We start from the raw sequence: 12,258 nt of genomic DNA, 5'->3' as shown, positions 1-12,258 counted from the left end.
TACAAAGTAGCATTCCTGAGGATACTGCAATTGCCAAAGCCCGTGGTGTGTGTGGGCAAAGGCAAAGGGATAACTAAGAGAAGAACATACATAATCTTGATTGCAGTTATTACTGAACACGGTCGGGAGCTAGTTTCTTTCTAAGTATTAAAATATACAAACCTGTATTTAAAAAGAAGTGTAGCCATTTTTGTTTCTTTGGTAAAAGAGCATTCATGTGTCTTGATGATGGCTCAAACTAAAATTTGTTGTCAATATCAATTATTAGTAACCATTGAACAGTATAGTCCTATGCTGAACTTAATAAATTTTAACTTAAATGGTAGAAAAAGACAGATAACTCACTGTTCAAAAATGATATCATTTTCAGTTTGTCAAAATATATTAAGTTTATTCTGTGTACAACTTTTTAAAAGCTACTAAGGTAAGTTATTATCTATTTTACTGTGAAATTTAATATTATTATTCATTGAAAACAACCATTAGATACCACAGAATACCTCCTCCATCTTCTACTGTCCTTCCCCCTCTTCCCCTTCTTTTCTCTTCCCTCTCTGCACCTCCTGCTCTCTCTTCTTCTCCTCCTCTCCTTCCTCTTCCTTCCCACTTTCCTCCTCTGCATCTTTCTCCTTTCCCCCCTCCTCCTTCTTCCCCTTTTCTCCTTTTCCTCCTCCTCCTTTTTGCTGAAGACCTTGGTTTTATATTGTATGGCTGACTAGGGAACTGATGACATTTACTAGGCCCAGATTCCATTTCTATTTTTAAGGGAACAGTTCTTTATTAAAACACCATTCTTAAAAACAAAACAAACATGTTACATCATTCTTTAACTGAGAGTTTAGCAGAGTCAGCAGTGGCTTTTGAAACTATTTGAAGATCAATGACAATTCCAGTTTATATTTGGTCACCATTACTGTATTTGATGATTTGAATAAATTTAACTAAGGTTTTTGACAATGTCATTGTCCCCGAAGGTACAGTGTTTTTACTGAAATAGTCGTGTAGGGAACTTTACTAAGTAAAAAGGAATGAGACATTTCCCACAGCAGATCTGTAAAATATAAGATGCTGTGTATTACTCACTCGCAAAAACATGGTCTGGATGTCGTCCAAGTTTATATCACATGATGGCCCTGCAGTGACAGGCTGATGAGATGATTCTTCCCCAGCCTGGGTAAGAAGGTAAGAGCTAGAGTGAGGGTAATCTGGGGTTGTCCCTAATTCAGGAAGGCATTTCTATATACTCATACTGAGGCAACTCAGGTTCTCTTGGGACGTCCTCATGAAATATTTCCTTGTTATTTTCCTGCCAGTGCATGTTTCTAATAGAAAATAATATTAGACTTTTCTATGACCAGTTATGTACAAAGCTATAGTCTTAGAGTTTGCTTTAATGACCTTTTGCATTTTCTGTCTGTTTAGGCATAATGGCCACTGCCTGGGATTTGTATGATTCTTTCAATGCTGCAGAAGTTCTGCTATCAGCAAAATCATCTGCATTTTCAAGTAAAGGAAATTTACTTGCTAAACACCACGACTCCAAACAACAAGGAAAGTCTCATGGGCAAAAGTGAGGCTGCATCCATTCCAGGGTGTGAAGGATGTCTTCCCATTTTACATCCTTCTGCAGCAGTTGCAGAGTTTTCTTATCCACAGAACATGAAAAGTACAACTTTACTCAGGGATTCTGTTAATGTTCAAAGTGTCCTAGATTCTGAGTGTGAAAGTTTGTTTGTTTGTTTGTTCTTGGATACCTTCCAGGAGTTTGTTGCTTTCTGAGACAGTCTGGAACTCAGTATGCACCAGTCTGACCTCAATTCACAGAGACCCTCCTACTCAGACTCAGTGCTGGGCGTAAATGCTTTTACCCCTACATTGGGCCTCGTTTTTTAATTGTTCACTGTGCGTCTTTGCTTTCTCTCTCTTTCTGAATTCTTTTTTCATGGATATGTATGTGTGTCTGTTTGTGTTTTGTGTGAGTGTGCAGGATTATGTGTGAATGGAGGTCAGAGGACAAACTTAGGTGTGGGCCCTTACCTTCCATCTTTTGAGGCAGAGTTGTTATTGCTTGCTGCTTGGCGCTCCAGGCTAGCTGCCTTTAAATTTGTATTATTTAGAACATTAAATCTTCCATTATTTTCTTGGTTTGTTTCTTTTGTTTGTTTGTTTTTATTGCCTTCTTGCTTCCGTTTTAACTACCTTTTAACTTAGGTATGTGTGTATCTGTTCTTCAGTTTATCTTTGTATATTTGTTCAGTTGATTACTTGTCTATATTGCATTCTATACACAGAACTTAGCAAAGCCCACTAAGGTCAACATGTTACCATTTCAAGTAAAGCTTACCTCTCATGTGTCTTTCAACTTTCCCATTTGATGGTGGTTTGGGGTTTTTGAGGCAAGATTTTGTTAGATACCCTGGCTTGCCTTGAACTTGTGAGGCATACTAGGTTGGCCTAGAACTTGCTATTATCTTCCTGACTCCGCCTCCTGAGTCCCTGGACTATGAGCACGGGCTACCATGCCTAGCACATCCCCTGTTGTTTATAATGATTGCATATTTCACCTAGAGATCAAGGACATTTAGATACTTAGAACTTGATAAGATAATGTAACCCTTCCATCATAAATATTAGAAGAAATAAAGTATACTTGCTTTACACACTTTACTTTTCTTTGTGTATGTGTGTACCGTATGTGCTCAGGAGTACATGTAAATGTTCCTATGTATAGGTCAAAGGACAACTGAAGGTAGCATTCTTTAGGTGCTATCCATTTTGGTTTTTTGAGACCTTGAACACAACGATCTGGCTAGACTGGCTTGCCACTAACCCCCAGGGACTCATCTGTCCTGAATTAGGATGAGAACCACGAGCTGCTGCTGCTTCCTTTAGGCAAGGTCTCACTGTGTAACCCTGGCTGGCCTGGAACTTACTACGTAGACGAGGCTGGCTTCAGAGATGCTCCTGCCTCTCTCTCCCGAGTGCAAGGATTCAAGGTGAGAACCACCAGGCCCCGCCTAGACCCAGCCTTTCCACAATGAGCTCAAGGGCACATGCTTGCTCAGCAAACGCATTACTGAGCCTTCATTTTTCTCCTAATTTCTACGGAATATTTTCACTACAGAATTCTGGGTAAACAGCTCTATACTCCAGCAGTCAGCACATAAGGAAATTCTTCTAAGATCTCCTGTCTCTAATGAAGAGTGTGTTGATACTCAAATAATTTTCTTCTATAAATTCCTTTTCCCCTTTTATTGCTTTCAATATTTCCTTTTATCTTCCTGAGTATATGTACATATACATGTGTATATATATGATTTTTTTTTCAGTCTTGTGTTTTCAGTACTATATATACATAGTAAGTCTCTGGTGGTTGTCTTTAGATTTCCTCTTCAAGGCTCATTCACTTTCTTTAGTCTGTTTCTGTTCTTTGCTAAGTTCTGTGTATTTTCAACTATTGTTTTCCATCACTTTTTCCAGTGACAATTTCTTTCTCTTCTGAGGTGCTAACCACCTGAACATCATAATCTCACAGCCCCCGAGGAGGATCTTTATTATTTTTATTCACAGTATATTCTCCTTGGTTTCAAATTTTTATTTTTTATTTGGAATTATGCATATGTGTGGCAGTGGGGGCTATGAGATGAATACAGTGCTGGGGGAGGACAGAAGATGTCAGAACCCCCTCAACATGGAGCCACAGGCAGTTATGAGATTCCAGCTGTGGGAGCTAGAATTAAATTTGGTCTTCTATTAAGAGCAGTATGCACACTTAACCACTGAGCCATCTCTCTGCTTATTTTTTTTTAGTTAGTTTGTCATTGTTCTGTTTTTGTGAGCCAGATGTGGTGGTGCACACCTTTAATCCCAGCACCCAGGCAAAGGCAATCAGATCTCTTGTGAGTTCAAGGCCAGGCTGGTCTATATAATGAGTTTGAAGACAGCCAGGGTTACATAGGGAGACCCTGACTCAAACAAACAAACAGAAAAACCACCCAGGTTGTTTTTTATTTCTTTCCTTGAGTACACTGATACTCTTTTTTTTCCTTTCTATTTTTTTATTTAACTCATTAATTAAAAATTTAAATTTTGAGCATTTCAATTTTGTAAATTTTTTTTATTTAAGTGTTCTGTTCCTTTGATAATGTTTTTTTATTTGTTCTAAGGATGTTCATAAACACTGACAAAGTATTTTTATGCTGACCTCTGTAAATTCTTTATTAGATAATCCTACTGTCTTATCTTGGTGTTTGTATCTACTGATTATTGCCTTTTCTATTTGAGATTTCCTTTGCTCTTGGTACCAGGAGTGGCTTTCAGTTGAAATCTAGATGCAAAGCTTCTACTTTGCTAGGCTTTGATAGAGTGGGAGTCATTGTCTTATGACTGTCAACCAGAGGTAGAAGCCCAGAGTTTTTGAGACAGGGACTCACTCTATAGCCCAGGTACCATGGACTCGCTTTGTCTTCCTCAGCCTCGTGAGTGCTGGGATGAGAAACATCCCCTACCCCCAGACACAGCAGAAGACCAGAGTTTTTACCTGACTTTCTGTGCCATCTGAGGGACAATGGCTGCTGGACTATGCTGAGCATTCCGGCCTCCTTTGACCTTCCGTGCGTAGAGTGGGTAGGATTGCCTCATTACCTACTCAGCCACATGCAGTGTCACTGACACCACGGAGTAGGAGGCTATTGTAGTTGCTGCTGGGCAATCATAAAAGTCTTGGTCCTTGACTGTCAGCGTCGGTGGGGAGAAGAGAAACCCTGAATGCCTGTTGTCTGAGAACTCCCGGGCTCCCCAGCTGTTGTCCCTGGCGTTCTCGTGTGTGGTGGAGGTGTATGCATTGGTAGCTACTCTGAAACCACAAATGATGTCAAGGTCTCACAGTGAGTGTGGAAGCCAAGCCATCACCTGGCCTTTGCTCCCCCTCTTCCCCACCCCAGTTCTACAGTGGAACTGCTGCAGTTGGCTGCCTGTCCTCCAACAGCTTCATTAAAGCTGCTGCTTTCCTTCTATGTCCTTTTATCTGGGCTGCCACTAGAAGGTGCCCCCTACATTTACGGTGGGTCTTCCTGCTTCAAATAATCTGACTGAGACACTTTCCCACAGGTGTGCTTAGCCATTTATGTTTTAGTTGACTCCAGATTCAGTCAACCTGATAACTGAGATTAGTTATCACTGTCCCCCAAGCTGATACACATTCCCCCCAAACCTGTGAATGTATTACCTTACAATGAAGGAGAGATTCTTTTCAGACACGATTACAGATTTATCTTCAAATTGGAAGATGACCCTCGACAATCTTGTTGCCCAGTCTAAACACATAGCACTTGGAGGGCCAGGAATTTACTCAGCTGTCATTTGAGCTCAGTGTAATGACAGAAGAAAGGCTGAGAGGCACAGTGTTGCTGTCCTTAAAGATTAAGCAGAGGTTTAGCCTAACTTTTTGTTTTGTTCTGTTTTCTTGAGAGAGGTTTTCTTTGTGTAGCCTTGGCTGTCCTGGAACTCACTCTGTAGCTGGCCTTGAACTCACAGAGCTCTGCCTGCCTCTGCCTCCCAAGTGCTGGGATTAAAGGCATATGCCACTGCCACTACCTGGCAAGAGTCACTCTTGAAAAGATAGAGAAACCAGGAAAACAAATTTATCAAGAGCCTCTAAAAAAACAATATTGTCTCATAAACTTGTTTTTAGTTCAATGACAAAAATAACATTCTTTAATAAACAGAACTTCGGGATAATCAAATTGCATTGTTTAAGCCATGTAGTTTTTTTTTTTTTTTTTTTTTTTTTTAAGGAAGCCACAAAACTAATGCAGAATAAATACAGAACTCTTTCTCACACTCAATAGTCAAGTCAGACCTTTGTGTGAAGATTGATAATCCTTTTATTTCAATGTGAATAGTAAAGTACAAAGAATTATGGCTGTAATTTGAATGTGTCTTCCAAAATTCACCTGCTAGAGACTGAATCCAGAAATTTATATGTTCATGGTATCTACAAGTGTGCTTTGGAGAAGTGGTGAGTCAGATGGCATCGTGAGACTGGGGCCCCCATTTCAGATTACTGCTCTTATAAGAAAATGCACCTGAGCTTCCATGCTTCCCATTTCTATCCATGTGATGCTTTCCTCTGTGTAGTGGACAAGCCCTAAGGCACTCACCAGCTGTAGTTTCTTGTCTTTGATAGTTCCAGCCTTTGGAACTGTAAGATACATTTCTTGTCTTAATAAATTACCTACTAGTAGTAGATTTTTTTTTTTTTTGCTCTGTGTACACAAATGTTTAAGGAGGTCATGAATGTATGTAGTCATGAGTGCACATATATGTGTGTATGCATGTGTGTAGAAGTCAGAGATGACCTCTGATGTCATTTCTTCTCAGCAAAGATGACCTCTGATATCATTCCTTCTCAGACACTGTCCATCTTGTTTTTTGAGGCCCAGTGTCTCACCAGGCCCTGGGGCTTACCCACTAGGTTAGTCTGGCTGTCCACTGAGTCCCAGGAATCTGCCTGTCTCTGTCTCTCCAGCGCTGAGATTACAGCTTTTTACAAAGGTTCTGGGGACTGAACTCAGGTCTGAATGTTTGCAAGGGAAGGATTTTACCAACTGAGCCATCTCCCTGGTCCCCTAAATTGTATCTTCTGATAAATTAACAGAAAATGGACCAACATGTGCATGTTATCTCAAGATTATTACTGCTTATCCTCAGAAAAACAATGTATTTCTTGATGGATGAGAGTTCCATGAGTTATATGTTTGCATTGTGTTTTGTTGTGCATGGCATTTTCAATAAATGCTGTTGAAGGTGTTGGAAATGGGAGACAGAAATTATGAAATATAATTTAAAACTTTTACATTTACAGACAGTGAAAGTAGTTCCCTAATGGATATAGAAAATGTGATTCTGGCTAAAGTTCATGATGATGAAGAAGACCAGTCAGAGATGATATTAAAATTGGACAGGCTTCAACAAGACTTATTTTACATGGAAAGAGTTTTAATGGAAAACATATTTCAGCCAAAACTTGCAGCCTATCGTCAACTCCGTGTTTTAAAAGGTATTTTTAAAGATTAATCATGTATAGACAAATTCTAGTAATTGAAAAAAATTGGATTGCACTATTGAATATTTCTAAATGTCATTTTTTCACTGGTTATCACTTATTAAAGCATGTGTCTGTGTAATTTTAACCACTTATTAACTACCTATAAAGCACGTGAGTAACACTAGAGTCTAGACTAGGGAATCCACAAGGTTTGTCCCTCAAAAAGAACATCTGTGTCCTTATTTTCTTCTTGTTCCTACACTAAGTTAGGCACTTGCTTTTTATAGTGTTTCTTGTTGTGTGGCCTCCCTTTGCACTGTCATTGGCTCATTAGCCTAGTCCCTAATATTAATGACGGGGCCACTCACTCATCCCATTCTTACTGCTACAAACCCCCTGTAATGTGGTCACAGAATATTTTATTCTTGCTATTTACAAATTTATTTTCAGTTTTCTGACTTTCAAAGGCTTGAACCCAGGTCACTGTACATGTTCTGCCTCTGAGCTATACTTCCAGTCCCCTGAGTATTATTGTTGTTGTATTGTTTTGTTAGAGATTAATTCAACCTTTCAGCACATGAATAGAGTGAAGCCTCTATAGGTTATGTAATGAGTTGTTTGATCCAAGCTTTCTTTCCACTACCTTATCCTATCTTGCAGATTTATCCTAAAGTCCTTATGGCCATTGAATGCTCTAAATGTTCAGAGCTTCCCATTGCTTTGGGTAAGCTACATGTCTCAGAGTGTGTTATTTCATTTATCTTCAGTCTGGCCAGAGACTGTCATTGTATTGTTTTGAGGTGCTTTGCAATTCAGAAACCACTGAAATCTGTTTGGCAGTCCACTCCTGTTCTGGTGTTATCTTTTCCTGTTGTTTCAATTTTTTATGAACTCTCCTTGATCTTCAAATCAAAGTTAATCTTCTATGTGGTTACCTAAAAAAAAATTTTTTTTTAGATTACAAAACGAGATATGTGACAAATAGTTATAAACTTCTTGCCTAGGATATTTTAAAATTGCGTTCCTCCTTCATTTTAGGCTGCTATTTTAAAATTTGTATCATGTATACTGCTCCATGCAGTATCTAAAGAGTTACATAGTTGCAGTCTAAAGTATTATAAATATTGACATTTACAAACCTAAACTATTATTTGTTTACTAATTAAAATAACAAAACAAAAACTTCAATGAGGCAAGATTTGCAGAAAGTGGCATGTCTATATTTAAACTGTGTTTTTAACATATTTGGAAAATTAAGAAAGTTACATAACTAATAACCCTGATCGACATAGAAAATATGGTCTTGAACCATAAACACTAACTTGTGCTGGTTGCATGGGAACATTATCCAACCCTTAGGCAGAAGTTGACCTTATCTGTAACTACAAGTTAACTTTCCCAGTTATGGTATATTACGTAGGCGTATTCACATAATAAATATTATATTTTTAAGCCAGTGAGATGACTCATCAGGTAAAGACACTTGCCATCAATCCCAATAACCTGAGTTTGAATCCTAAGGTAGAAAAATATATGCAATAATAAAAACTTAAAATAAACTTGTGCCTAGAGTCTTTCATGCAACATTCCTGATGTTGAGATTGAGCTAGATTGATGTGTGAATAGACAGTTAATTTCTTTCTCAGTAAAGTGCATGGAAATACCGTAATTTGTCTACTCACCTGCTGAAGGGTCTGCATTGTGTTCAGTTTGAGGTTTCTGATTAAGTCTTTTGGCAGATTGATTTCAGTTTCTTTTGTGAAAATGGCTAGTAGTTGGTCATTGGGTAGGTGTGTGCTCAGCTTCATTTTAGGAACTGTAAAATATTTTTGCAAAGAGTTTACTGTCTTACATTCCTGTAAGCAGTATATAAGTACCCTGGTTACTCCAAATGTTAATACCCGATACTGGCAATGCTTTTTTAAAAAATGTTGTATATTATACACAACAGGTTTATTATAGTTTGTAAATGTATATAATATATTTTGTCATATTTACCTCCATTATCATCTCTTATCCTACACCTATTGATCACTTTCCTCTTCCCAAATAGCAGTTGCTTGTTACAAGGAGGGAGGAATCATGAGCTCTCACTTTGTCACGAGTTTCTTTAGGCAATTAGTAGTTCCTAAGGGTAGAGGCATTACCTTCATTGACCTAGCCACTGGTAAGTTGGCCATGCTCCCATAAACAATCCCTTGCCCATGCAAATAACTTTAATTAAACTCATTGGCACACACACACACACACACACACACACACACACACACACACAGAGTCGTAGGGGGGAAATGGCAATCTTTTTAATTTTGTTTAATATTGTTCATTTTGGTTTTTGTATACTTTTCATTTAGTGTTTGACTAGGTCTTTTGCATATACTAAAATTTACTTCTCCTAAGATATTTATACACAGTGTGTGTGGGTGTGTATGTGTACATGATGTGACATGCTGAGGGGGGTGCAAGGCACACACGCAAAAGCCGGAGGGCAGCCTATGGGGTCAGCTCTCTCCTACAATGGTCTACGGAGTCAAACTTAGTTTTCTGGCTTGGTGGCAAGTATCTTTACCCTCTGAGACATTTTTCTGTCCCTGATGGTGTTATGTGTTAAGTACTTGGTAGATACAAAGGAATAATTTTAAGGAGGAATAATGTGTTTGAATTGAGTAAAAGGAAGAGAGTGTGCGATCATAACTACTGAGTATCAATGACGTCAAAGGAATAAAGAAGACACATGGGAATGGGACTGCTAAGGAAAGAGGTCAAGGCATTTTAATAACCATGAATCCCAGAACATTCAATATATTAGTGAAGGAGCAGAACAAAGTTTTGAGAACAAAGAATTGAGATTTTACAACTTAATATTAAGCTACAGCAGTTAAGATAATAAATGAGAAGATAATAGATGGATTAGTAATCTAGACATCTCAGAAACAGACCTATCTAAATAGTCAACTGATCTTTGGCAACAACAACAAAAAGACAGTGTTTTCAGCAATCAAAGCTAGAACATACAAAAGTATATCTAGTCACAGACCCCAGGATCCATAAAAAAATAACTGAAATAGATTATAGACGTCAATATAAAATGCAAAATTCCTCAAAAATAACAGCTGAAACAATACCCCTGTGTGTTAAATGTTAAAGTAAAACTCACCAAATGCAATGTATCAAAAAATAATTGATGAGCTAGACTTCCTTAGCAAAGATACTACAGAGAGAATAAAAAGACAAATCACCAGAAAAAAATATTCACAGAAGACATATCTGAGAAATAATTGCTAGCTAGATGTACAAAGATGGCTTAAGACTTGCCAACAAGAAAACAACTTGCTGGTCATCAAGGCAGTGAGCCATATACCTATAATCTTCAGCACTCTCCAGGTATAGGCAAGAGGATCAGAAGTTCAAGGCTAGGCTGGGCTATGTGGGACCCAGTCAAAAACAACAGCAACAAACCACCAAAATCCCACACTCATGACTTTAAAGTGAGAAAATGTGGTGCACATGTGTCCCAGCACTCTACAGGCTAGGGCAGGAGCACCAAGAATTCAAAGTCTGAGGCTGGAGAGATGGCTCAGCAGGTAAGAGCCCTGGCTGCTTTTCCAAAGGGACCAGGTTTGATTTGATCCCCAGCACCCACGTGGTAGCTCACAACTGTCTGTAACTCCAATCCAGATCTGATTCCTTCTTCTGGCTTCCAGTGTCCCCAAGCACACATGTGGTGCCCAAACACATGTGGCAAAACACTCATAAACATAAAAATAAAATATATAAAAACAAATTTAAACAACAAGCAAAAACAAACAAAAATGAGTTAAAAACCCGCCTGGCCTGTCATAACAAAGTCATATCTCAAAACCAATAAAAGACATGAAGCGAGATCTCATCAAGAATGGTATCCACACATCAAACAATATGTGACATATCACCAGGGAATCATGAAATGAAAAAAAACATGCCTGTTAGAATGTCCAGATCCCAAAGACATGGCAATGCCAGATGCTGGTAAAGATGCAGGACTAGAGCTCCGTTGTGACCAGTGGGAATGCACAGTGGTATATCCACTCTGGAAGACAGCTTGACAATTACAAACCTACAGCCTACTGGTTGCACCCTGGTAGGTACTCAGATGAGCAGAAAACATATGCACACTCATCAAAAGCCCTATACACCGTGTTTATGGGAACTTTAAAAAATTCCTCAGATTTAAAAGTAAACAAAAATTTCGTTACTAGGCATAGACAATTGTTCACTGTTGAGCCATCAACCTATGGGTAGATACGGAGGAAGCCTGCAAGCTTTGCAAACAAGCCCAGTCTGAAAATGGCACAGGCTGTGATTCCAACTCTGGGAAGAGAGATGATTGCCATGGAGGGTACATGAAGGGATCAAAAAACCTGAGCATGAGTTTTCAGGACAATGAGACTATTGTGAACAATACTATAATGGGGAATACATTGTCAGTCACTTTTCTCAAAACCCACAGACTATACCACACAGGAGTGAATGCTCTTATACATTGTGGATGATAGTGACAACGAACCAAAGGCAACAGCACATTCCTCCTGGGATATAGATTAGCACTACTGTCAAGGACTTTAAATAAGCAGGCAGGTTGGCTGCCAGCGCATCCCTCATTCAGCTCATACAGTTGGCTTATGTACAAAGAAAATGGCTCTTGGAGAAAGACTGTGACTTATTATAAACTTGGCCAAGTAGTGATTTAAATGGCAGTGGCTGTTCTGGCTATAGCTTTATAACAGGATTAGTTATTTTTCTTGTTGCCATGGCAAAATACCTGACAAAGCAATGTAAGGAAGAAAGGGTTTAATTTTTGGCTCACAGTTTAAGAGGGTCCTGTCCATCATGGCAGGGAAGACATAGCAGAGTTCATTGCAATGGAAGGTTTTTTTTCGTTAAAAACTCAGGTCATGTAAACATTTTGGTTTTTGTTTTAATCCCAAGTGTGGGATTTTAGTTTGGGCTTTAGTTTGTCCACAGCTGATAAATGTCTCATGCTGGGCATGGCCTTTGACAGCTGGTAACAGCCTGCCTCATGTGTCATGGAGAGGGGCATGGTCTAGGGCTCTGAGGATATATATATGAGAGCCCGAGAAAGAGATAGTTCGGTGTTCGATGGTGGCATGTCGCACATAGCAGTTTGGAGAGACAAGAGACAAACAGTGTGGTGGATTGGAGAAAACATT

The 12,258-nt window shown here is 38.9% G+C and overlaps 1 protein-coding gene across 3 annotated transcripts in view; it reads left to right on the top strand.

Moving 5' to 3' along the window:
• Positions 1 to 12,258, top strand: part of Dnai4 (dynein axonemal intermediate chain 4) — a 60,502-nt gene that overhangs the window by 20,970 nt on the left and 27,274 nt on the right. For 2 of the 3 annotated variants that reach the window (XM_060366023.1, XM_060366024.1), the window contains exons 7-8: positions 1,423 to 1,555; positions 6,870 to 7,060. In XM_060366023.1, coding sequence (XP_060222006.1) covers positions 1,423 to 1,555; positions 6,870 to 7,060 — 324 coding nt within the window. Of the gene's footprint in view, positions 1 to 1,422; positions 1,556 to 6,865; positions 7,061 to 12,258 lie in introns of all 3 variants that reach the window. The other variant, XM_060366022.1, reaches the window with a different exon arrangement.

Source organism: Meriones unguiculatus, chromosome 12 (assembly GCF_030254825.1).
Source record: "Meriones unguiculatus strain TT.TT164.6M chromosome 12, Bangor_MerUng_6.1, whole genome shotgun sequence".
Taxonomy (NCBI): domain Eukaryota; kingdom Metazoa; phylum Chordata; class Mammalia; order Rodentia; family Muridae; genus Meriones; species Meriones unguiculatus.
This window is presented reverse-complemented; position numbering and strand designations above follow the sequence as displayed.